This window comes from Furipterus horrens, unplaced genomic scaffold, assembly GCF_987537825.1.
Source record: "Furipterus horrens unplaced genomic scaffold, mFurHor1.1.pri manual_scaffold_17, whole genome shotgun sequence".
NCBI lineage: Eukaryota > Metazoa > Chordata > Mammalia > Chiroptera > Furipteridae > Furipterus > Furipterus horrens.
The window spans coordinates 27,794,029-27,820,777 of record NW_028327187.1 but is presented as its reverse complement, the minus strand read 5'-3'; the positions used below and the strand labels follow the sequence as shown (position 1 = coordinate 27,820,777).

The following is a 26,749-nucleotide window of genomic DNA, read 5'->3' as shown; positions in this document are numbered from 1 at the left end:
CTTAAGGGTTACCAATGAGTGGGCTGCCTTTTATGTCAGCATGTAAGGCTCATTAGGGTTAGCAGCAATGAACAAATTAAAATATACTGCTGTCTATACCTAAGAGTACACTTTTGTACCACCTATTATAGTTTGAACTCTGAGCGATTTTAACAGAAGTGCTGCTGATGCCTTCTCCATTCATTCAGGTAGTTTAAGTTATGCCAAATGGAACCCTTTTACCAGAAGGCTGCTCTGGGGTAGAATGTGCAGGCAGGAGTTGGAATCCCATCCCCATATAAAATTAACTGACCCACAAGGAAACCAAACCATAACTGTGGTTCAATTAATTCTATGTTCAAATCAGTTCAGTCCTCAAGCACAAAACTATTACCAGAACATTGACTGATGCCAGTATGGCTTAGCAGCTCCAGTCATATTTTCTCCAGCCAATCTTCCACTCACAACAGCATGATCATGGTGCTCTACCCGCCTCCTACCCAACTTTATATCATAGAAGCACGCGGCATCTCCTGCCTTTGGAGACAAATACATTATGTGAGCACATGATAAAACAACCAAGTTAAAGACAGAACAGAAACTTTTGGGGCTCAAAAAAACACTGATGATGTCAACTAATTAATGTTTTCTATCTACAAGCCAGAATCATATATACTGTACAGTATCAAAAATAGTTGAGATTCCATTTTTCAAAAACTATTCTATGCTTCTATGCTCTAGCTCATACTTATTTTTTCTTATTCTGCCTTAATAGAGATAGGATATTTAATAACCATGATTTGCAGAATATTCTCTCCTATGTGTGGAAGCAGTTTTTAGATGTGAGTGCCTCCTACCTAGAAATCTTTTGCAAGATAAAGAGTTTTTTGGTTATTCACTATTCATTCATTCAACAAAAACCTATAGAGACTTATTCTGTACAAAGCATTGTAATGTCTGGGTTGCTGAGACAAACCTGGCATGAACCTTGCCCCAAGGAGTGTATAACCTAGTTGAAGAAGGTGCAGCACTGCTCCTTACTGCAGTGTGATGCAAACAAGAAATGTGCCATGTGAGAGGTACAAATTAAGTGAGCCACTGTTACAAGGAGAACCCACAGGTGGAGGTCAATGAGCCAGCTTCACGAAAGAGGGGCATGTGAGCTCTCCAACCCTTTGCTCACCTTTGTGGCTATTCAGATTCCCCCAGACTTCCCTAAAATGCAACACATGAGCAATACTGAAACAGACTATAAAATCCACTTCATGGAATATTATACAGACATTAAACTGTTTATAGAATCTGAAGCAATGTGGAAAATACATTATAATGTTAAGTGAAAAAGAAAAGAATATAAATATTTATACATGGTATGCTTGCTATGACTGTCTACAACAAAAGAAAAAAACCTGTGCACAATAAAATTAAGGGAAGGAAATACACCAAAAAACAACCACACAGAGAGGGAGAGAAGGGGGATAAGTAAGGGAAGGGTTTAATTAAAGAGCCTGTATGAAAGACTCATGGACATGGACAACAGGGAGGGATATGATTGTGGGAGAGGGGGTGGGTTGGGTGGGGGAGAGAAATTGGGGGAAAAGGGGACAACTGTAATTGAAAAACCAAAATAAAAAAATTAAAAAAAAAAAAAAAAACAACCACACAAACAAATAAAACAGTGGTTGCTACAGGTGACTTCTCCCTTTTTCATTGTCTGTCTTCCATATTGAGCATGTTTTCCTTTTATAAAAAGTTTTTTTAAAAAACCCAGTACACTTCATCTTTAAAAAGAAAAAAAGCTTTAAGGGAAAACACCCTTCAAAGTTCCTATGTCCTTAGCTGTAGAGTCCATAATCAAACACAATACACTTGTAATGCTCTAACAATGGGGAAATCACATCATGGTTCCTACATACTATAATTTTATTTGTGCATCAGATTTTTTAAAACAGCTAAAAATAGTTCTCAAGGAAAATGAAAATGGAGTAACTTTCCTTTCTAGAGAATGTCATAAAATTGCCTCATCCTCTAATCCCTGCGCTCACGTTCAGGCAGAGGTAACAGCAGAGCCATCTGAAAGCTGTGCCTGTGCCCACCAGGGTCATGCCGATGGCTGCTGCCAACAGTAGCACTGGAAGAGCTCTAGTTCTGTAGGCATGCACACCATTCATTTCCTTTTTCACTAGCTTGCACTGTGAGACCATACCTGATCTTGTAAATCAAGTAGTTCATAAGTATCTGTTCTCTATGCTTGGCCTCCAAACACCCCCAACCTACTGCACTAAGCTACTAATTAGCTTTAGTACCCTACTGGACAGACCTGCTCTTAGGCTGGGGACAAGGAACTGTGCCTAGTTTTGCTGTAGCATACTTACCACCCAGATGTTAGAACGTGCTTGGAGCTCTGCATTTACCCGGAAGCCACCAAAATCTGAATCTATCTCCAATCCTCCAGTCTTGGCTAACTCAACATTGGGCTCCAGGCCCACAGCTGCCACTATGTGGTCAGTTTCTACCTGAGAAAGAAAAGAAATAATTCAGTCAATTACCACAGTTTCCATGCATGCCTATGAATATAGCAACTGCATATGATGTCATTAAGAATTGGGACTTGATGTTTTTAAAAAGTCATTGGTTAACTGACCTCTGGTAAACAGATCTTAAGTTCTATTTCATAAAGTCTCCCCTTCCACACACACATACCCCATATCACCTGAAGAGAAACCAGTCACTCTAGTCAGGTCTCAAAAATCTGTGATAAGATAGGAAAGGGAGATGGGAATGTGGGTCATAGGTGTCTACTCTGGCTCTCATCATTCTTACTATAATGCAGGGACAATTCATTCAGAAAGTCATGACAGGTTAAAGGTAGCTGTCAAGAAAACTAATCTACTGGTATCAAATGAAAGAATAAGAATGAGGAAGGGGAGGGGGCGGGCTCGAAGGTCTTCTGGCAGCCTTTCTCCCCCTTCTTACCTTCCGGCCATCTTTCAGCTTGATGAGTAACTTGCCACCGCTGACTCCAACTGATTGCACAATAGCATTGGGCAGCACCTTAACCCCCTCTGTGAAGGCAAACAAGACCTGAGGCTGAGCCTGTGAGCCTACCACCTTTGTGAAAAGTAGGGAAGCTGACTAGAGGCACCCCATCTTAAAACCAGTAATCGCCCATATGCAGGCAACCTTGGAGAACCACAAGAACCTATACCCGCAATCTATTTTCAGCACTTCTGGGAATTTGGTGCATCAGGTTCAGCACACCTGCATGAACCTGGCTGGCTGGAGACTGGTGGAAACATTTAATCTGCTGGATGGTATTGCTTATGTCAAAGGGGTTCCCAAAGAAGTAACCATTTCATTAGGCCTAACTCAAAGGAAAGAGTGGTAGCAATGGGAAGCGTCTCCCTACCTCGTCTGACTTTTTCCATGGTCCAGTTGCTGAGGTATTCAGGGAGAATCTTTCCCATATTTCCTTTCTCAGGGAAGAGTTGGATCACTTCGGTGCCTAAGGCCCGAGCTGGGAAAAGGAAAAAGAGTAGGTATAGCAAGAGGCAAAAGCCAGTCCTAAGACAGGAAGTGAAGTAAAGAAGCAGGACACAGACAGCCAGTTATTATGTAAAGGACAATGTTCTGACCCAGGCTAGTGCTCCTATTTGTGGGGCACTGGGACAGGAACGAGGGCATTCACAAAGCCAATACAACAGGTGCCAGAAATATTGTCCCTGGATTGGATTACACACTGTGTGAACTCAGGGCACTTGCACTCAGGCCTCACCTCAGGCTTACACAAGTGCCTTGGGACCTTTGACTAGTAAGCACCCTCCTGAGAAGATGCCCTGATTTCACACAGCTTAAGAAAAATGGGTGCCATGAAACATTCACACTGGAATTCACAGATATGTCAAGCTGGGAAACATCGTGTATCTGAAGGAAGTCTTTGACTTATACAGGGAGCAGCATTTCAAAGATATGTACACTTTTGTAGTTTACACTGCTTTTACCATCTCTTTAAAATATTTTATTTATTTCTTTTTAGAGAGAGAGGTAGTGAGGAAGAAAGATCAATGTGCAATAGATACTTCACTAGGCTGCCTCTCCTACACTCCCAAGTGGGGATCTGGTCCACAACCCAGGCACGTGCCCTGACTAGGAATTGAACCAGTGACCTTTTGGTTTGCAGGCTGGTACTCAATCCACTGAGCCACACCAGTCAGGGTGCCTTTATCATCTTAATAACTCAGTTTCCTTAATATTTTATTTCTAAGGAGTGTTGGCCTGGAAGCTAGAGGAAAGGAAAGAAAGCACTGCTGCTCAATTGCTCAGATAGCAGCTTTGTGGTCACTAAGGGATCCCTCATCAGAACTAAGCTTGGAACTAGGTTCTTACAACATAAACCTTAGCCTAACTTTTTCTACTGATTCTAGCAAATGCATCTCTGGAATTTGTGAGAGCCCCCCCAAAGCATGTGATATCAGACCACAGAAAAAAAATCGAGGTCACTCCCCAATACTTACCTTTTCTGCCAAGAGCACAGGCCAGTTCACTACCAAGGAAGCCTCCACCAATAATCGTAATCGACTTGACTTCCCGGGAAATCTTTTCTAAGGTTCTAAAGTCTCCAATCTGCAGGATCACATCAGTTTAGTCCACTGATTTCCCAAAGGGGCACAGGATAATACCAGGAAATATTTTCTGCTAAATCTTTGACAGTAATTTGCACATATAATCTCCTTGTATAAAGTGGCTCAAGCATTAAAGTAGTGTTTTTAATACTTTTTATATCAAAGAATTACATAGCTTATAGGAGGCACTGGCCTCTCATATAAGTACAACCTGGAACATTACTTCCAGAAAATAGGTTTTGTAGCTAAAATGCCTGAGTTTGAAATCCAACTTAGCCATTTATTGTCCAGGTCACTTCACCAAGCCACTTACCCTTCTATGTTTCAGTTACATCTACTATAAAATGAAGAAAATAACTGCAACAGCTGATTTTTATAATGAGAGATAAAACAGATGATATATAAATAAAGCACTTCCTAAGACAAAACTGTGTCCATATGAAGTGCTTGATAGAAGATATATTTTTTCAAGATTTTATTTATTTATTTTTAGAGAGTGAGGAAGGGGGGGAGAAAGAGAGGGAGAGAAACATTAATGCGTTGTTGCCTCTTCTGCACCCCCAACTAGGGACCTGACTGGGAACTGAACTGGTGACCCTTTGGTTTGCAGGCTGGTGCTCAATCCAATGAACCACACTAGCCAGGGCAGAAGATAATTTTAACTGAATGATCAGAAAAGGGAAGCCCAGAGAGAATAGGTGACTTTCTCAATGTCACAGAGCTTGTTAGCATTCATTAACTATAGAAGCCACATTTCAGGATAGCCCATGTTACTGATGTCCATTTCTTTTTCCACTGTCACATTCCTTCTAGCAAAAGTGGTTCTCAACTGGGGGCAGTTTTGCTCCTTTACCCTAGAAGACATCTGGTATTATTGGCTCTCACAACTGGGAGTGGGGTGGTGATGCTTGCAGCTAGTGGACTGAGTTCAGGGACACTGCTCAACATCCTACAATGCACAGGACAGTTCCTCATAGCAATTTTCCAGCCCAAAATGTCAGCAGTGCAGAGGTCGTCAAAACTTGTTCTGCCAAGAAGTTAAAGGATAGTACATTTTTTTTCAAATACCCCTAACAGTGGCTAGAAAATTTCAGCAGTTTTCATAAGCAAAAGCACAGTGATAAAGACACAACCCCTTATTTCCTTCTTCACTTAGGCACTCTTAACTTTTTTCCCAAAGTCTCCACTATAGTACTTGCAATGAAGAATGCCAAGAGGCTATCAGGAGTTCTGATGACTCGAATCCATCAGGAAAAGATAACTATAGAAGGGCAATCAGAAGGAACCATAGGAAGTAATAAAAACACCAAATGTGTTTTTCTCCTAGGAGCTTAAAACCCTTGAGCGAGGTATTTGAGGTGCAGAGAGAGGAAGTGACTTGCTCAAGGCCAAATAACCAGTGTCTAGAAGAGCCATAAATACAACTCAAAATTCCCAATTCCTGGGTGGGTACTTGGGGACCACAAGGTTATGCTACCTCTTCAAAACTGACACAACAAAAGCACTGGAGCAGACAATTACCTTTCTGAAAAGTGTTGTTCTACTCTTCACTTCTGCTCCAGCCCTATCAATGGCAGACAGAGTTCTTGGAGTGCCTCCTAGAAATAAGAGGAGGAAAAGCTTTTAGCCCAACAAGCAAGAGCTAGCCCAAATTATCCCCAAACGAAGGTGGCCCTGTGGTGTGTGTATTCCCGCTGGTGCCACAGCAATAGCAACAGGATTCCAGGCTTTGTTTTCCTGCAACTCCGCTCACAGCAGGCTTTTATCAATTTCCTTTGAGAAGCAGATTTAAGAGTGTCTCTTCAAATGGCCCCTCGCAGATGGTCACCAGGCCACCCTTTTTGCTTCCTGGTTCTCTTTCACTAGTTTCTCACTAGATAGCACAGCTACTTTGTTTAAACAACTGCTTCAGTCTCTTTTCTTGATTTCTGATTAGAATGGGCAATGAACCCACAAGGATATTTCACTTTCAGGGCACAGGATAGAGTGAAGGAGCTGATCAGGGAGAGTAAAAAAAGGTAATCCCCCTTAATACCCGTCCTTGCCTTTTGGGGAAGGAACAAGGATAATCCAGAAGGACTGTGGATGGGATGCTTAGATAGCTGGGCTTTGTACAAAGATAAAGACACCCACTTCAGAGTCTGGGTTTTGGTGTTCTTAAGAGTAAGATTAATTAATAACTTCTATACTGAAACTTGAATGAAAATAATCTTCCAGACATACTCACCTGTCGCAATCAAGCACTTTTCATAGGTTATATGAGAGCCATCATTAAGTTTCACCATGTTGCCTCTCACATCCAGCTGTACTACCTGATACAGTCACAGACACAAAAAGATTTACAGATAATTTAGCCTTAAAACACTTTTATTGAGATATAATTCACTTAATGTAAAATCCACCATTTTAAAGTGTAGCTGCATTCAGTGGCTTTTTAGTATATTCACAAAGTTATGCAACCGTCACCACTATAATTTCAGATCATTTCCATTGCACCCAAAAGGAACCCTGTACCTATAAGCCATTGGCCCAATGAGAAGAATTAGTTCTTGACCTAAGTTGACCAATCCTTAAGAAACCATTTCTGAATAATCATTGGCACCACAGTTTTTGGTACTCAGTTTCTTCAGATGGCCCTTATTCCCTAATTAGCCAATATTGGAGCAAGTCCCTACAGTCCCAAAGTTTCTGCTTAGTTTGTGGAGATGAAGAACAGAAACAGACTTTTCTGTTTGGTGCTTCAGAACCCTGACTTCCTTGTTAACAACTCTTCTACATTGTTGCCATTTTTACAGGATGCTTCTCTGTCCAACTTCTAACCCTCAGGAAAACTTAGATGCCTCCCAAGACTGTTTATTCGAACAACCCTTGTCCCTGTCACAAGGCCAGGAGGGGGTATTGGCTGCTGCTGCTGCTTCCAGATCCCTGTATCCTCATCTCCTTTTGAGGGACTACCTATATCCCTACAAATCACTGTTATCCAGCCACCTCCTAGTCACTCCTCCCTGTTCACTGAAGACCTCTGAACCTAGCTCATACCTTTCCTCTGAACCTCCTCCAGGATCTTGTTATTGCTTAACCTCTACTTCTACCTCAGATATCCTAGTCTTTGGTGACAACTTTCCATCCTTCCAGCTTTCTCCCAGTTCCACTCTTAGCTATAATTGCTCTCAATTTTTCCTGTTTACCCAGCAGGCTATTCCATCTCAACTGGGCTAATGGTAAGATCATCCAAACTATTCTCTTGTCAGCACCCCTAATTCCCTTGTACCCTATTCCTTCTTACGGTGAAAAGCTTGTGCCTTGGAGTCACAGAGACTGGGGTTCCAATCTCTGCTCTGCTCCTTACTAGCTTTGAGACCATTCAGTCAAGTCATATTTATTAAGCATCTACTATGTGTCAGGCACTGCTGGGGATATAATGGTGAGAAAGACAAGACACCTTCTCTGCCTTCAGAGTCTAGTAGCAAAGACAATTTAACAAGCGCTATAAGCAAGTATGAGAAATCAAGTGAGAAATGGTGTGATAAGGGCTACAGAGATGGCTCTAGGAACATATGACAGGTATATCGAAATAAACTCTCTGGAAGCAATGACACACTTCGATAGGGGGGATAAGTAGCTTCTTTTTTTTAAGATTTTATTTATTGATTTTTAGAGAGAGAGAGGAAAGGAGGGAGAAAGAGAGGGACCTGGCCCATAACCCAGGCATGTGCCCTGACTGGGAATCAAACCAGTGACCCTTCAATTGGCAGGCCAGTGCTCAATTCACTGAGCCACACCAGCCAGGACTATGAGTAACTTCCTTAGGCTCCTTTGATTGGTTGTGGGTAAGCTCCCTCCTCAATCCAATCCCTCTACTCAACCTTCACACAGCTCACTCTCACACAACCACCTGGTATCCTAGTTTATTGCAAAAACAAGTGAAGCATTAGATGTGATCTTCCTCAGCTTCCCATAAGGTTCCCACGTCTCAACCTTAAAATAAAAACCTTGCTTTCTTTCTTCCAGTTTCTGGGATGACTTATCTTTTCTGTTCTGTTTCTGTGCCTGATCCCCACCCCATTCCATCCTTTCTCTCCCAGAACCTTCCCCTCTTAGTCACCCATTCACCCACCTAAGTCTGCCCCATCCTAAAAGTCTCACCTTTGATTCTAGTTCCTCCTCAAGCTTTTGTCCAACTGTCATCACCCTGTTCTTAATCAAACCTTTTGAAAGAGTAGTTTATCAACTCTTTTCTAACTTCACATTGGTATCTGAGCCACTAAATCAAATGGGTCATCCCTTGAACTTCTTTCCTAGTCTACTTAGTAGACTCCTCTTCTTAAGCCTGCTTCTGAAAAGTTAGGTTCCCAGGGTTTCATCCTTATCCTACTCCTCTTTTGACTACAGAACTCCATGGGAGACCTCACCCCTCGCATGCTTTCAGTTCCTACATATATGTGGATAATTCTTGAATCACTGAGCCCAGAACCCTCCTCTGAGCATCACAGTCATATATCCAACTGTCCACAGAACATCTCCACAGATATTCCACTTCAGACCTAACAGTCCAAAACTAAATTTCATTTCTCTTTTAAACTACATCTTCCTTTTGTCATGTCTCTCTCAGTTGGGGACACCCCAACACCTACCACAGAAGCTGGAAACCAGAAAATCGTCTTTGCCGCCTCCCTTTCCCTCATGTTGCACCATGCCTGTCCACCTCACTATCAGGAAGCTACACACTGATGTGGATATGAGCTTGAGCTCTGCAATCAGAATACTACAGTCAGATGGATCTGGGCTCAAATTCCGTCTCTACCACTAATTAGCTGTGTCATCTTGGGCAAGTAATTTAACCTCTTTTTAAATGTCAATATCTTACTCTATAAAATGGAAATAATAATAGTACCTACCTCATAAGATTATTGTAAGGATAAAATGAGATAATACATGTAAAGTGTTTTAAAACTGTGCTTACTTCATCAGCTTCACTGGAGAGGACACTCCAGCGTCATCGCAAGATGTCGATTCAACACGGGAGGAGACAGATACTGTGTCACTCCCGAGTCGGACTGCACAGCCATTTTCGGCGGTGCAGATAGACTCTTGGGAAGCTACACCATCGTCTCTCGAGACGGACGGCTGCCGACGACGACGACGACTTCATCAACACCACTACTGCCGTAATTTGGGTTCCCATCATCCCTCACCTGGATTATTGCAATAGTCTTTGAAATGGTCTATCTCTATTCTTGTTCCCCTGAAATCCATCCTCATTACAGCCAATGGAGTGATTATTTAATATTCAATCCAACTGTATTATATCCTTGTCTAAAACTCAAGAGCTCCCTAGTGCCTATGGGATAAAGCTCAACCTCTCTTCCATGACAGAGCTCTGTGGGATCAGGCCCCTGCATGACTTCCCAGTTTTATCTCTTGCCACTCCTTAAGTTGTACTTTCTGCTCTCTCAGTACCTAGCTGCTTGTTTCCCTCTACCAAACATTCTTTTTCATACCCCCGTGCCTTTCCTTATCCAGTGTCTTTTTATTTGAATGCTCTTCACTTCACTCTAATGTTATGAATGCATCTTCATTCCATAAAATTTCCTATTCTATAAGACCTCCTCCTCCAGGAAGCCTTCCCTGAAAACATCACTATACTGGGTATGCTTCCCAGTAAGTCCCACAATATACTGTGCATAGCTTTCTTATTCTATATCTGTTTGTTATGATTATCTGTGCATATTTCTGTCTAATACTGTTAGCGCCTAAAGGGCAAGGGTCTGTGTGTTGTTTACACAGAGGGGATACTTAATGCATAATGTCTCGTTACCAGCTTATCCATGGATATATATCCACCTTCTCTGCCTAACGTCCCTTTATAGAAGTATCCCTACCACAAATCAATGCTTCCACTTGTGCTCTGGATCCCATCTAGTCTGGTATTTGCTCCTGATAACCATTCCCTCCCTACTGGAACACTGCCATTAGTTTACAAATACACTCTAGTACCTCCCATTAACAAAAGTTAAACATAACACAATATAAAACCTTCCCTGTACTCCACAAATGCCCTCTAATACCTGCTCCCATTACTCAGACACTTACCTTCGTAAAGCTTGACACTATTTCCATGCTCATGTATGCCTAAATTATTTTACTACCTTGAATACACATTTGTCAATCTCTCATCATCAATAACCCCAAGGAAATGTTAGTGTGCAGAAATAGAAAGGAGGAAGAGCAGAGGAGCAAATCAGAAGAGGGAACAGATTCAGGGTCATGGTCCTCAATGATGTGACCTCCCTGGGAAAGGTTAGTTGGCAAGATACTCTAGGTTCTGAGGTGCTTTCCCCAAGAAGATACACTAAGCACTGTAGACTGGCAATATTAATCCTAAAATGACTCTTATCCTTTTTTTGATAAACTGCAATGGCAGGAAAGATGTAAATGGTACTGGGAACACAAATCACCATACTCACCGACCACATGGGCACATATGTGGAACCTGACAAAGGAAGCCACTTACTAGCTCACCTTCTTCCCAGTGAGGACAGCCACACCACCATTCTCAATGTGAGGCAGGTCCTGAGCAGAGACATAGAAAGAAGGTGGCTGGAAATATATGCTGTACAGAGAAGAGGGAGAAAATGTTATAAGCACCTGAAACTGCTAGCAACTTCCCCACAGATTTAGTAAAATTGTTTCCATCATGAAACACTTTTAAACATTTTCCAAAGTCAGTCTCCAAGGCCACTAAATCTTGGTTGTAGCTTACACATACAAAGGCATTTTTGATCAATGGTTCTCAAATGGGGGCAATTTTGTCCCCCTGCCAGGGCATTTGGCAATGTCTGGAGACATTCTGGCTAATAACAGCTTGGGGGGGAGGGATGTTCCTAGTATCTAGTGGGGAGAAGCCAGGGATGCTGCTGAATACCTGATAGTCCACAGACCACCCTCACAACAAAGAATTATCTAGCCCCAAATGTCAATAGTACCGAGACTGAGAAACGTTGATCTGGATTTAGGTTCATTTAAAAATGAACTAGGTTTGGCTCCTGAGATGATTTTGCCTCAAACACTAGACAGTAACTATGAGATATTAATTAAGGGATGGTAAGATAATTGGAAGTATGCATCCTGCTTGAGAAAGGAATATGATAACAAGGGTGAGAGAAGCGAGCAGATTTATGAAGCTTGGTCAGTACCAAAGGAGTCACTAATGGAAAAAAAAATCAGAACCCAAAGTACATGGTTCTTAAATCAAGATCCAAGTCATCCTTTAAAAGGAGAAGGCTTTGACCTACATTTCTAAGTCTCTTGTGTACACATTTTAATAAAAAGTTTATTCTTTAAAATGTCTCTCCTCTACCCCTGTGATTCTGAATGTCTGCTAGGGTGTCAAAGTAAGTGCTATAGAACAGTGTCTTTTCTTTTGCCTTCATGGGATATGCCTAGGCAAGTGTAAGGAAGTGACAACAAAGGCTGAGCTGACCATCCCTAGAGAAGTCTAACATAAAAGTCCTAGAAATAGGAGCATTAGTATTTCAGATGCCAACATTACACCTTTAATTATTGGTAGATTTGGTAACAGAATACAGGATTCCTGCCACTACAATGTGTTGTCCCTAAGCTCTACCAAGTGCGGGCCAGAGAGGACTCAGTATGCAGCCATGCCATCCGTCCTATGCATTGCACATGGTTCATGCAAAATCTTGACCTAGTCCCTGTTATTAGTTGAAGTTGGTAGTCAGGCCCATTTTACATAAGTGAACACACCTTCTCTCTTTTCCATTCCACTGTTTGAATCGTAGGGTCTTTGTGACATTGGGGTCATCTGAAAACCACAGTTCTTTTGAAAGAGGAGGTCGCATGTATGGCAGTTCAGGATCTTCAGATACAATCAGTACCTTTCAACACAAAATAATGATAGTTATTATTTAATAGGCAGATGTCAAAATGTTCACATTGGCAAGGGGCTTGCAGACTAAACCCTCTGTGACAAGCAAGACAGTATGTGCCTTACCCTGGCTCCAGGATCCCGAGCCCGGATGGATCTGGCTGCAGCAAAAGCAGCAGTACCTCCACCAATGAGCAGGAATGGAACATGACTTGGTATCCTGACTTGAGAAACTGGTTCTCCTTCTGGAGCTGTAAGCAACAGACCAGACATGGTAAATTTTCTTAAAAGTCTCAGATGACTTATTGTCACTTTAAAAAAATCACTTTGCACCTGTCTCAATCCTTTAAATAAAGCTAGCAAAACACTCTATGCATATTTTTCTTAAACTTCTCAACATCCTGATGGGACAGGAAAAGAAACCATTCCCTTCATTTCATATGTGAAAAATTACCGAAAAAAAGGAGTGATTTGGCCAATGTCATTCATTCATTAAATATGTCAGAACTAGAACCTACAGTTTGAATGTTTAGCTATTTCTAAAATATCTTAGAAAGTATATATTAGAAGGCTTCTGTCCTTTGCATTACTTTCCTAATGACCAACAGGAAAATATCAAGTTCAGTTTCACCTTTTTTTAAAAATCCTCACCCAAGGATGTTTATTGATATTTTTCTAAGAGCAGAACAGTGTGTGTTTGTATATTTTTCGTTATGGAAATTTTTCTTTTTTAAATTTAACCTTTATTGACTCTTAGAGAGATGAAAAGAGGGGAGGGGAGGGAAGAGGAGAGAGAGGGAGAGAGAAAAACATCAATCGTCTGCCTCCCACAATGCCCTGACCAGGAATTGAACCCACAACCTTCCAGGGCCAGTTTTACCTTATGTTAGAAATAAAGGGGGGGGGCGAAGGTCAATTGGGGATTATCATACAATGTTCAAGAATAAGGATATGTTATTGATGAAAGCAAAGTAAATCACCCACCCTGGGTTGTGGGGCTTATTAAAGGATTAAAACATTCCTCTCTGAAAAAAATCAAGCCAGTCGTGTGATAGAAGTGCCAGCTAGGGCTACATGCTTTAGAAAAACAAATAATCTTTAACAACTCAAAACTCCAAAGACTCAAAAGGGTAACAAAACAGACGAAAAGAATTTCATCATTGAAAAAAAGGCCTTCATCTCTTTTCAAGCTTGGCTTTTTAATGTAAAGCTTGCCTTTTAAGAGTCTAATATGAAGAAAAACAACCAACTGTGGTCATCACTAATTTTATTCTCAAACATAAATTTTAGTCAAATACTTTAACAAATTGCTGCCAGGTCTGGGATAATACCAGTTTCTGGAAGCTTACAATCTCTCAGCATCATTATGTCTACAAGATATCCACAAAACATAGCACCCAAACTGTTTATAACTTTTCCTTCATATATTGAGCCTTAAATCATACTTACCAGATGATGTGGCCCTTTTTTGTTTCTCTTCTGGCGTCAGCCCTAATCCTGAAATTCTTTCATTATATCTTTTTTGGTCATCTTTTATAAGCTTGTAGGCCTGTAAATCCAAACACGGAGAAAATTTATTTCATAACAGAGCACGCACACACCATCAGTAATATCATTATCTTCCAATTAAATGATAAGCTTTTGTCTACATAAGGTAAGTTCTATGTGAAAATCACTAAGGCAAAATTATTTTCTTAAGAAATAAAAAATACTGAGTGTGTGTACACTTGGTGTGGAAAGAATATGGGTTACGCTGATGAAATTGTTCTAGCTGTAAATTTCCTTAGGTTCTATATGAAGAATTTTCCTCATATTGTGTTTAAATCTGAAGGTACAAATAAAGAAATCAGAAAAAATATTTTATATTAGAAGAATAAAGTGCTAGAAAGTACTGAACTTTAAAAAAAAAAAGGATTTTGGACTTCACTGGATACTAGCTGTGAAAACAATCTACATGGGCCAGGGTGGGAAGCCAGGACCTAAGTTTCCCTGGTAGGTATTCTGACTTTTGTCCCTGAAACATGACCACCTGTATCCTAGTCTGACAGATTAAGTAATCTTTCCTTCAATGGTCTATCCTTTCATGACACTAAAGATAGTCGCTGAGGGTCAAACACCTTGCTTAAATATTTGTGGCATTTCAAAAAATACTATTTTCTCTATCTTTTCAAATTGAAGAAGGGTACCTTAGCATTATGACTAGTTTTTTTTAAAACATATATCACCAAAATTACTTGGAAAAAATTTAAAAAGCAATAAGAATGACTTGTTTTTAATTATAACACTTTTTGCTCTTTTGTACCACACAGTGTCACCAAGACAGAATTTAAGTGACCTTATGTCAATTGGAACCCCAGATTACTAATTGGAAGAGAAAGTAAGCAAAATTAGAGGAAGTGTAATAAAACATGTTTTAAGAATTTCACCCTGGCTGGCGTGGCTCAGTGGATTGAGTACTAGCCTTCGAACCAGAGGGTCACTGGTTTGATTTTCAGTCAGGGCACATGCCTGGGTTGCAGGCTAGATCCCCAGTTGGGGGTGTGCATGAGGCAACCACACATTGATGTTTCTCTCCCTCTGTTTCTCCCTCTTTCCCTCCCCCTCTTTCTAAAAATAAATACAAAAAATAATTTTAAAAAGACTATTTCTATGAGCTCCTTACAGAGCAGCTCATTAAGCAATGTGCTGCAATAAAGGACCTGGCCCCTGATACCTCAACTTAACATTTATCAGCCTGGAATCTTCTAACACATGATATGGATGGATTAGAAAAGTAAGTACTATATGTTAAAAGACCATGGTTATGCCTTGATTTTGCCACTAAATTCCTCAAATAAACTGAATTCAGCTAACATTAATTAAGAAAGTTTTTTTTTTTTTTTTTTTACCTTGGCATTAGATATTACACATGAATCCAGTATTTACCTAAAAAGATGGCTTAATCTGGTCAACATGAGTGAACAGAGAAATAAATTGGGGTCATGTTCACATTGAGAGGGATATACAAAAATAGCCTAGGCCCTGTCACACCTCCTGATAGCTTCACACATTGAGAGGAAGAACAGACCAAGCAATATCTTGAAGTTTAGTGGGGAAAAGACAAGAATAAAGTTTGTCATATATTTATAACCTTATTTATTTAGCTTTTAAGTAAATGTTTTAATTAAAAAAAAAAAAAAAACAAGTTTGCAGACATACTAAATAAAAATTTACCTTCCCCTCCAAGTGTTTCTGTATTCCCAGTTTGCACAGGTTTCTAATTAGTGGCATGACTACATGCCAGGTTAGGAAAAACTACAAATTTATGAAAAATATTAGTAGAAACAACTATTAAAGCAGATTATTGTGGCGGCATTTAGTTAACTTAAGGAAATTTGAAAGAAAAGAGGTAATTTTCTCAGTGAGGCAACACGATTCTATCAGTTGAACAATGGCAAGGGGCACAAATATCACACCTCATTACATATTCTAAGGGCCATTGGCTCTGCTCACTGATAAATAACAGGACTGAGATTAGGGATGTGCCTGTGGTCCTAGAGAAAGTCACTAGCAAGAGAGAGGAATGCTCACATCCACACCAATCAGGAGTTCCTGTTTGCAATGTAAACTGAAGTGTTCCAATCAGTGTTTTTCAAACTGAGGTTGCAACCCAGTAATGAGCTGTAAAATCAATTTAGTAGGTTATGGCTAGTATGAAAAAAATAGGAGAATAGAAAACTATTGGAGTATATTACACCTAGGAAATTTTCAATTTTACATATTTATCGTCATATAATAGTTGCAAGATAAAATTTATTTCTTCCTGTGGATTGTAGTAAAAATTTTTAAAAGCCACTGGTTTAAGGTATAAATCCCTGCCAAACATTTCAGAAAAATCTTCCTTGTTCTTAGTTGTGCTCCCTTATTTTTTGGAGGATGGAATGGGGGGAAGGTAGAGAGATCCAAACTCAGAAATTGTTAAGGTAGTATGTATACAAGAACATGTCCTTATATGAGAGAGAAAACTCATGAAGAAACATTGTTGTGGACTGAATGTTTGTATTCCTCTCAAATTTGTATGTTGAAGCCCTAACCCCCAATGGGATGGTATTTGGAGATGGGACTTTTGAGAGATGATAAAGGTTAAATGAGGTCATAAAGGTGGGCCCCTATTCCCATAGGGCTGGTGAAGGGGAAGAGAGACTCACATTCTTTTCCCCACGTGAGGACACAGGACAAGGTGGCATCCATAAGCCAGGAAGCATGCTCTCATCAGAATCTGATCATGCTGGCACCCTGATCTTGGACTTTCATCATCCAGATTATGAGAGAATAATTTTCTGTTGTTTAAGCTACCTAGTCTGTGGTATTTTATTATGCCAGTCAGAGTAGGCTAATACAAACACTAAACAACTCACAGCCATATCTCATCAAATCTGAAGTCTGATTTTAAGTTAACAATTCTCTGTAGAATAATAACAGTTTCAGAGAAAAATATCTAAGCCTAATATAAAACTCTAAAAATAGTTAGAGCAAGTGTAGGTAGACAAAAGCTTATCATTTAACCTGAAACCACTATAATATAGTAGCTTTATTATTACCAGTGTTGGATAAACAGACAGCAATGAGGTATTTAACTGAACTGCTTGAGAGGCACTTGGGCTTCATAGATATTTCTAAGGCAGAAGAAAGCAACAGTGACTGGCCCTGTCTTGTGGCCTGGCATCAACAGATTTGCCTGGCCAGGTATGTGGAGGCCATCCAACTCTAGTACAGCAACATAAACCAGAGGTTTAATAGGTTTAAATCTTACAAACATATCAGATGCAAACACTTTAAATCTATTTTTTGAATGAATGGGAGGGAACTGATAGGAAAAACTGAGAACTATGAAATGGAAAAGTTAAGACTTAGAGAGTGGTATCTGAATTGTAAGTGACAGGCATTTAAGAAAGCAATCTACAAGAATATGTTAGCTTATAGCACTTCAGCCACTAGTTTGACCAAATTAAGAGATTACAAAAGGGACACTGCCAAATTAATTTACTTTGAAATAGAAGCTAGGGGTGAGTGGGGAGGATTTCTATGGCTTTTTGGACCTCCTCAGAAGCATTCAATAAAATGACTTCTATTAGTATAAGTAGGGTTGTTTCCCCAAAAACATATCATTTTACCTAGAATGATTCAAAATGGATGGTGTTCAAGTTACTTTACTTGCTTAGTCAATGTTTAGTCGTTGAGACTGTCTTCTTAGATATGCAGCACTAAAGCACAATTTAGCATCATAAAAATAATTATGAAATTGACACATTTTTAAAAAAAGGGTTGACAATGAGTATTTATAATACTCAGTAAATGTATGGCTTTAGCTATATCCAGTAGGACTTCAACCAACAGTTTGAAGAACGAGATTTGAGGACTCCCTAGTGATTGACAATGTCCCTTTAACAAACACCTAGAAAGCACATGCTATGAATACTTCATTGTATTCTAATGGATCCAGTTTTCATTAGCACCATGGTCTCACCCACCATACGCCCCCCAAAATATTTTAGTGTAAGCGTCTTACATAATAAATTCCTGCCCCAGTGACTGTTGCTCCTACAATTAAGAAGTATACTAGTCTGCTGCCATCTCTCCCAGAAGCACCTGTAGATGCTAGTGATCTAGAAGGGGATCCTAGGTGATGACACTGCACAACTGTAGGTAAAGATAAGGCCAAGAAAGAAACAAAAGGAAATAGAAAAAGAACTAAGTGTTAATGAAGAAACATTCAACACAAAGGCAGGGATGCATTTTTGGTTGCCCTGTGCTAAAAAAGAAAAATAAATGCTGCTCCAGGACTGAAGGAGAGTGTATATTTCCTCAAAGTCTATTATCTGACAAAGCTCACCTATTTTTCACTTGAATTTGACTCAACAAGTGGCAAGAACTATCTACTTTTCTCATGCATTTGGAAGTCTGGTCAGGGTATGACGATCTAGATAACTTCGAAACATTTTCATGTCTCTTTTTTTAACCTAGTGATCAAGAAGCAAGATAAATTTGCTGTCTTACCCATACAGAAAGAAATGAAATTGTAATGGCTTCCAACAATTTGCTCTCAGTAAGTAAAACAGCTTCCTTCAACTGAAGGTGGTATTATATAAGTTGGTTCCCTCAACCTTACATGATCTGCTACTTTAAACTGATCTGCTTAGTCACAGTAAACCCTGCCAAGTTAAAAAAAAATGTACAAAATAATTCCTGTGTGACAAACTAAGCTGATCAGAGTTCATTTAAGGAGATATAATTGTGCTATCACTATGTAGAAGTTAAAACCATATTTCTTACCGCACACAAACTCCATTCTAAAACTGGAGATACTAGGACTACTTCTATAATTTAGTCTTTCAGTGAGATTCAGGGATAGTTTTCTTATTAGGAACATTTAATATTTGAATTGAAGGCTGTTGTTTTTGTTTTTGATGTTTATCCCAAGCTGAGGAAAAACAGAATATTTGACAAATGGGTCAAAATAAAATATTGTGCTAAGGAGCTGCAATGAATTTTGACCTTAATCAACATCCAAGAGAAAAGGCACAATTTTTGGTACTTGGTCAAACCTAAGAAAACACAGTGGCTTTCAAGTAAAGAGTAAAAAGACAAGTGAAAAGAACAAAGATAATCAACAGGAGATTAAATTTCAGTCATTCCCAAATTGGCTCTCATAGTATATTAGACAGTAGGCATGTTAAAGAAGGCTTATTGGAAATTTTTTCAAAAGGAGAAAGGGCAATCAGTTGCAAAAGTTTCAAAGCAGAGTAGTACTGAGTCTATTAATGGGAACTGTTTGGCAGCTTCTTCACACAAGCTGCTTTTCTACTTACATATGCACCAGCACCTATTGTTGATAAGCCCACAAAAAGGACTAACACAGAATTATCGATTTTGCCCCCTGATGCACCAGAGCTAGTCATTTGTCTTGTCATCTGGAGTTCTAGAGGAACATGCCATCGCTGGAACAAGTTGCCTAAGGAACACAATTTATTAAGACACACACACATATAAAAATAAAATAGTTAATACATGTTTATGACTAAATGTCAGTGCATTGTACAAGTCAGGACTTACTGCCCCACTGGCTGGGTGACACTGAATGTTAAATGACCATGGGGAAAAAAAAAATCAACATTCTACACACAAATACAACAGATATTGGAATGCACACTGTAAAGTGGTTAAGAGTTTTTAAGAATGCTGTCTGAGGAGGAAATTTACAGCTTCCAGAAAAGATAATGAAAAAGATGGGTAGCTCATCAAATACTTCTCTCTCTACTTCTTCACCATAAATGAAGTAAACATGGATAGATGACTGAATAGATATAAGTTAATTACAGGGTACCTGGGACATTATAACAATTCCTTAAGAAGAAATCTAAACAGCTGGTTCAAACCTTGTACAAAATAATAAAACTCTGCCACACAATCTAACCCAGACACAGTTCAGTCTTATGTGAAAAGTATGCCTTGGAAGACAGAAATGTTAAAGCTCAGAAGAAAAATCAGAAAAAAAAAAAATTAAGTGAATTTATCTCTCCCAAAGGACTGAATAATTTTGAAGTGCTTTTTTAGAATGACAAATTTTAAAATATCCACCAACTACTTGGTTCTTAGTACTCTGAAATAATACAAAGGTTATGTTGATATAAAACTGGGTGTAGCTAGGTACACAATGACACAGTGATCATAACAGCTCCCACACGCAGAAAAGTCAGTTTTGTAGATTTCTTCCTCGAGGAGGATGGCTGGCATTTTCAGATGAAGGAAGGACTCAGAACCTTCAATGCTTGTGATATTCTTTGTGTTTATTATTGACCTACATCAGGGGTTCACACACTTTCACTGTAAAGGACAAGACAGTAAATATTTTCAGCTTTGCAGGCAATACAATCTCTGCTGCAACTGCTCAATTCTGCTGATGTTGAGCAAAAGCACCACAGGCAATATAGAAATGAATGGGTGTGACTGTGTTCCAAAAAAACCTTAATTTATGGACACTAAAATGTGAATTTTAAATCATTTTAATGCGTCCCCAAATACTCTACTTTTAATTTTTCTCTAGTCATTTAAAAAGGTGTAAAAACCATCTTAGCTCAAGGAGTTGTACAAAAGCATTCATGTTTGGCCCATGAGCTTCAGTTTACCATCCTGATCTAGAGTAGTGGTTCTAAAATTTGCACCAGAATCCCATGGAGGGTTTGTTAAAGCACTGATGGACAGACCCACTCTCAGAGATTCTGAGTGAGGAGATCTGGGATGGGACCCACAAGTTTGCATTTCTCACAAGTTCTCGAAAGATGTGGCAGGTCTGCACTTTAAGACCACTGGTGTAGAGGTGGGTAGCTATGTTCTTGGTCTGATCAGGCTTTAGGAGACAAACAGAATGGGTACTGGCAGTAGCATTCTAGGTACTTATAGAGATCAGAAATAGGGAGCTTTCCCCCTTGCCTTCACAATGTTGGGGCACAAAGGGGTAAAAACACATCCAATATAGGTCTGCAGTCTCTTACCTGAAATCTTTAGGAACGTGTGCATTATGGAACTTAGAATTATTTGGTCTTAAGTATATAGTGCATATACCATATAGTAAGTAACACCCAGCAACCCAGTGACACACATTCATGTTTCTATGATCAGTCACGCTCAGTGGGATAAACAAGATTCCAAGTAGACTGTCTCCAGTTCAAGTCAGGTTTTTTTGGCAAATGAGTTACAAAAACTTGATTTTTAGTCTATTCTGATTTCTCAATTATAGATAAGAAACTATGGACCTATACTTTTAGGACTAAAAACATGTTTTTCTTTACTGTTTTTATTTCTTACCTGCTTGAGAATCCTTCATCACCTTATAAAACAAAACAGTTTGTATTTGGAAATAACAGATCCTGAAAATAAAATGATGTGCAAGGGCGGAGTAGCTTATCTCAATCTGGGCAAGCTTTTGATATTCAGAAGTCCATAAAAATGATGAAACACGAGTAGGAACTGACAACTCTCAGAGCTTAGAAAATGAAACTGGATAGCAAAAGTTCCACAGGTTAATTCAATGAATACAAGTTCAGTTCAATTTCAAGGAGTTTTATCCCTCATCCTACCCCATTTGTTTACTGAAAATAAATATTTTTATAAAGTTCTATTTATTTCCCTAGGAGATCCCAAATCCAGAAATTCTAACAACTTTATGTTAATATAATAGTAATGTTCACTTTTCACAAATGGATAAAACTGAGAGTATAGATTTGGGAAAGTCCAGAAGATTTTTCCTCAATATGCCCCTAAAAAGGAAATTTAAAAGTAAACTGATTTTTAAAAAGTAAATTGGTTAGCTTTTAAACTGCTGCTTGAAAAGAAATGTAATACAACACTATTATTGTTAACAAACCAATTTTTTACATACCTACAAAGCAACTTTAAATTTTGTAAAAGGTGATAAGTTTCATATGGATGTTATTTCCCACCAATTTTATTTTACCCATAAAATTACTCCTACACCTCTCCCCATCCCTGGAGCTTCAAAATTTTAGAAAATTTTACATCATGACTGAAACATGCCTTTTCACTTGTCTTACTAATGTGGGAAAGCCATCTTACTCCTTGACTTCTCCTTATTGCACCAATTTACTTGTTTTAGATTTTCTTCAGTCAGACCACAAGTACTTTCTTCCTCACACTTAGGATTCAATTATCTTTCATTTGATAATTTATATTATTATAGTATGATTGTCATTGTAGCGATAATTAGTGCCTCTATCATGTCACATTATCATTTCTTTTTTAGTGACTGGAATAATTAAGATCTAGTCACTTAGCATGTCTGATAATTATACATAATATTCTTGTCTATATTCACTATACTGTGCAAAGACTCAATTCTTGAATTATGTATTGTTACACAGAGCAACTGTGCCTACCAGACAGTAGGTGTCTGCTCAATATTTGTTAAATTAATGAAGGAACCAGAAATTCTTTCCAATTCTAGTGATAAGGAACAAATATTTTGAAGAATTCTTTGCAAAGAAGTTTCAGCCATATCTCATTTATTTCACGTTGCTTAATAATAAATCAGTAACCTCAAATACCACTGACTAGCATTAGAACAGTATCTAAATTATCACTGAGTTCATTTCTGTAAACGTCATAATCTTTTTTCATATTCCTTGAAAGCCTTTTCCAGAAATACATTCACACAGTTAAGGTACCTAGGAATCTCAAATAGAGAGGTCTATATATTCTTAAGTCTTGTGTTCTGAATGTCAAACTGACTTTTCTGACATGGATAAAATACAGGAGAGGATGAGTCTACCTGACCTGTTCATTAGGCACCTCTTTTTAAGGAATCCAACAACTAGTTACCTTTACCAGCCTCTTTTTTTTTTTTTTTTTTTTTAGTACCCCTGCTGGAATTTTAGAAGAATCAGGACAATAATAACTATAGTATAGTGTGAACCACTCTAAAGAAAGGCACCAGAGGAAAAATGATTCAGATGACAGAAAAAAAGAAAGAAAGAAAGAAAGAAAGAAAATAAATTTAACAGTTCTGCAAAGTTAAGTCTTTTACAGTATAAGGGCTTTGTTGCTGAGAATTTACCACATGCCAGAGACTGTAAAAAATGCTGACACACACACACACAAAATAGGACATAATCTCTGTCCTTGGGTAATGCATAATTTAGGAGAGGAGCATAGCTGTCATAGTATTCTAAGTATCAGAAAATGGGCTTGATACAAATCATAAACTCAAGGTAACTCAGTCTGGTTTTTTAATTCTTAGGTAAGTGGAAGAGAAGGGAAAGAATCAGTATCCCTTCAAAACAGAATCGCCCAAAGTTGCCTGATCATATGAATTACATCAAGGGGCTTATTAAAATATAAATTCCCAGGCCTCTCTCCTGGAGATTCTCATTCGGTAGGTTTGGGGTGTACCCTCCCCTTGATTTGTATGACCAGGCAACTTTGGAATGCTCCAGAAGAAAGTTATAATAAGCAGTAACTCCCCTAAAATGTTAGAAAATATAACATATTAACTGGTTGCAGAAAAGACTAACTTGCCAAAGATTATCCTCTGGAAAGTTTTGCCTAAGCAGAAAGAGGGGCTCATCATCTTCTAGGATTCAAAAAAAAAAAAAAAAAAAAAAAAGCATCATTTGGCAGTGGCCAGGAAGTCTGGATCCTTGCCCACAAGGAGTCCAATTTCTTTTTTAAGGAGTTAAGAATAATTCCAAGTAGAGAAAAATGTTCAAACATTTGACCCTCAGGTAAGGGGTCAGTGGTCAGTTTGATCACATGGGCAGCATAATGTTTGGTGACTAAATAAAGTACTACAAAACAGAAAATATCCATTACCTAACCTGTCTGCTCTGCAGTGCTGAATGCAGACATAAAGTGGTGACTATTAATTACCTTCAATCATTTCTGGAAAGAGGCAGAACATCCAAATGAAATAAATGGTAGCAATTATGGTTTTAAGGAAAAATACAACATAAAATGGAAATGAACCTGACAGTGGTGACAGATGTAGATGAGATCGTTTTAAGGTAGGTTTAAAGCTTGCTAAAATCCTGGCAAAGAACTGAGGGGGAAGAAGGAAAAAGAGGGAAATGGCATTTAAACAAACAAATGCCTCTTCCCCACTTATGCAAAAACATATGGGTGATGTGACTATGTGAAAGAAATCAGATTAAAAGCAATTTGTAATAAGCAGCAAAACAGGGTAAATTTGTAAAATGACAGAATCATTTCTTTTTGAGATTGTAACCTCAGTCCTACTTCTTATACTCTGGTGCTTGGCCAAAAGACAAAGAATAAGTGTATACAAAGAGATGGATGGATGAATGGATATGTCAAGAAGTCAGGATACAGAGTTATGCAATGGAAAAAAATTGAGTCTAATTTTTCAGTACTAGTTCTAATATCACCAACCACCTTCAAATGTCTAAAATCAATCTTAGTTTGTAAATCCATACTTAATTGCTGAGAACTTTTGGTCAGACTTCTGAATGCCGGTAAAAGTTTGAGTTTTAAGCAAAATAAGTACACAACGTTTGAAGGGCCAATGTGTATGAAAATTTTCAGCATACCTAAATTTATGTGCAATTTGCATATAGCAAACTCATTTCATTGCAGAAACCCATACATACAAATAACATCATAGATGGGGTTTTAGTTTAAAAGCCAAGACAGAGGGCCCAGGCTGACGCTCAGTGAATTGCGTGCTGGCCTGTGAACCAAAAGGTCCCCAGTTCGATTCCCGGTCAGGGCACATGCCTGGGTTCCAGGCCAGGTCCCCAGTTGTGGTGGTGGTGGTGGGGGGGCTGCGAGAGGCAACCAATCAATGTATCTCTCACACATTGCTGTTTCTCTCCCTCTTTCTCCCTCCCTTCTCTCTCTCTAAAAAATAAATAAAATCTTTTAAAAAATAAAGCAAAAACGCCTCTAAAATTTTTTTTTTAAAGCTAAGGCAGAAGTTTTAAAGTTCCAAGAGCAATATGTCTTAGGACATACAGTACCTCAGATACACACCCATCAGGAAACATTCTCTTGAGGGACAGCAACTGGAAAAACTTTTCAAATGCACATTCCCAAAGATAATAATATAAGGAAAATATTTTCCACTTTTTATTTTTAAATCACATAGAAGGTGGTTCCATGTTGGAAAGGTTTCAAGGATAACTTCTGACATTGCAAATGTTAGTATCCTTAGATGGTCATTTAAAGATTATTAAGAAATAAATAAGCCCACACCTCCTATAGGTGGATAATTCCTTAACCCCATGAAATTGTGCTGGTTGGAAATGAGCAGGCATAAGACATGCTCAGATAAATTCAGAGATAGCTGATGCACAAAGGGCTTAAGGGGAACCAGATTTGTTATTAAGTTTGAGGTCAAACTTTAGGAAGCAGTATAGAGTTGAGGCAAGGGGATTAGGGGCCTAGAGACTGGCAAACTATCCTTTGTTCTACCTATTAATTAAGTACGTGACCTTAGGCAAGAAATTTTCACCTCTCTGTGCCTCGGTTTATTATCTATAAAAAGAACGGGTTGGGCTTTACCACAAAATCCCTCCCAGCTCTAAAACTTGATGAAATAGCTTCATGGAGGGCAAATACAATGCGTTCGGCAAACTCTTTCTTTGAAGCATTAAAGTCCACCAAGAATTTACACTGACCAGACACCTCAAATTAATTCTGGGTCAACTCGCCTGGTGCGTGGCGCACAACCCACTGACTCCTTACTGGCAATGCATTGTTTCTATTTCACAGGACACTCAAATCTATGGATCTCATCTGAGATTTGGAAGGTAGAGCAGGTAATACCCTCATTAACGGAAGAAACTAAGGCGTGGGGTTTAAATGTCCTGTTTAAAGTCTCACAATCGGTAAATGACAAAGTCTACTTGACCTCATTGCTCTAAAAAGGCGGACAAGGGGTGGCCGGGAGGTGGCATTGGACAATACTAGACACCCATTTGTTCTGTTATCCCTGAACAGCAAGCCCCCCTAGGAAAAGGCCTCAAGCCAGCTACTGGGCTCAATTCCCTTGAAGGTCAGGTCAGTACGGCTTGCCAAAACTCATGTTTTGGATCCCGCCAACTCGGAATTCACGCGACTGCGAGTGTGCTAAGTTTTTTCCGGCGGATGGGGGGGGGCGGAGAAAGCTGCAAGGTTTTGGGAGCCTAAGCAGCCCAGGCCCTTGGTCTATCGCGGTGGGGGTGGCCCGGGATGGGACAGTCACCTGGAAGCCGGTTTCTCTGTCTCGGGCCTCGGACGCACACTGTCCGCACCAAGGGCGCCAGGTTCTGCTTCAAAACACCCGCTGCCAGGCTTCCACACCGGAACATTTCGGCAACCGCTACTCTGGACCTCCTCCTTCCTCTCTTCTCACGCACCGACAGATGGGTCAGACAGCGTGGGCCCCTGCCCACCCGCTCAGCTCCCTTCGCTCCCTCCGCTCCCTTCACACGTACTCCACGCAGGCTCCTCCTCCCAGCTCCGGGTGGGCATTGGACAGTACAGCGGCTCCGCCAGAGCAGAGGAAGGGGAAGCACGATCCGAGGCCTACTGCGCAGGCGTAGTGCTCAGCGTCGTATTGTGATTGGCCCGCACGGGGAGATGATTTGCGCATGCACCTAGCTGCATACAAGCTTGCGAAGTGCCCGCCGAACTTGCCTATAAGTTTCCGCGGGTTGGTAGCAGTATATTCAGTTAAGCGAGTTTAGAAAGCAGTGCAAGGCGGGATCCG

At 39.5% G+C, this 26,749-nt stretch overlaps 1 protein-coding gene across 2 annotated transcripts in view; it reads right to left on the bottom strand.

The window, feature by feature from the left end:
• Window positions 1–26,522, bottom strand: part of AIFM1 (apoptosis inducing factor mitochondria associated 1) — a 32,276-nt gene extending 5,754 nt beyond the window's left edge. Inside the window, exons 1-13 of one of the 2 annotated variants that reach the window (XM_090265454.1) lie at window positions 26,243–26,522; window positions 19,338–19,480; window positions 13,939–14,038; window positions 12,616–12,740; window positions 12,369–12,499; window positions 11,124–11,214; window positions 6,829–6,913; window positions 6,123–6,199; window positions 4,494–4,602; window positions 3,389–3,496; window positions 2,956–3,044; window positions 2,355–2,495; window positions 374–516 (exon numbers count right to left, since the gene is read on the bottom strand). In XM_090265454.1, the coding sequence (XP_090121580.1) occupies window positions 374–516; window positions 2,355–2,495; window positions 2,956–3,044; window positions 3,389–3,496; window positions 4,494–4,602; window positions 6,123–6,199; window positions 6,829–6,913; window positions 11,124–11,214; window positions 12,369–12,499; window positions 12,616–12,740; window positions 13,939–14,038; window positions 19,338–19,480; window positions 26,243–26,348 (1,448 nt within the window). In that variant the 5' untranslated portion in view covers window positions 26,349–26,522. Of the gene's footprint in view, window positions 1–373; window positions 517–2,354; window positions 2,496–2,955; window positions 3,045–3,388; window positions 3,497–4,493; window positions 4,603–6,122; window positions 6,200–6,828; window positions 6,914–11,123; window positions 11,215–12,368; window positions 12,500–12,615; window positions 12,741–13,938; window positions 14,039–18,037; window positions 18,169–19,337; window positions 19,481–26,242 lie in introns of both variants that reach the window. The other variant, XM_090265455.1, reaches the window with a different exon arrangement.
• Between the last annotated feature and the right edge of the window lie 227 nt (window positions 26,523–26,749).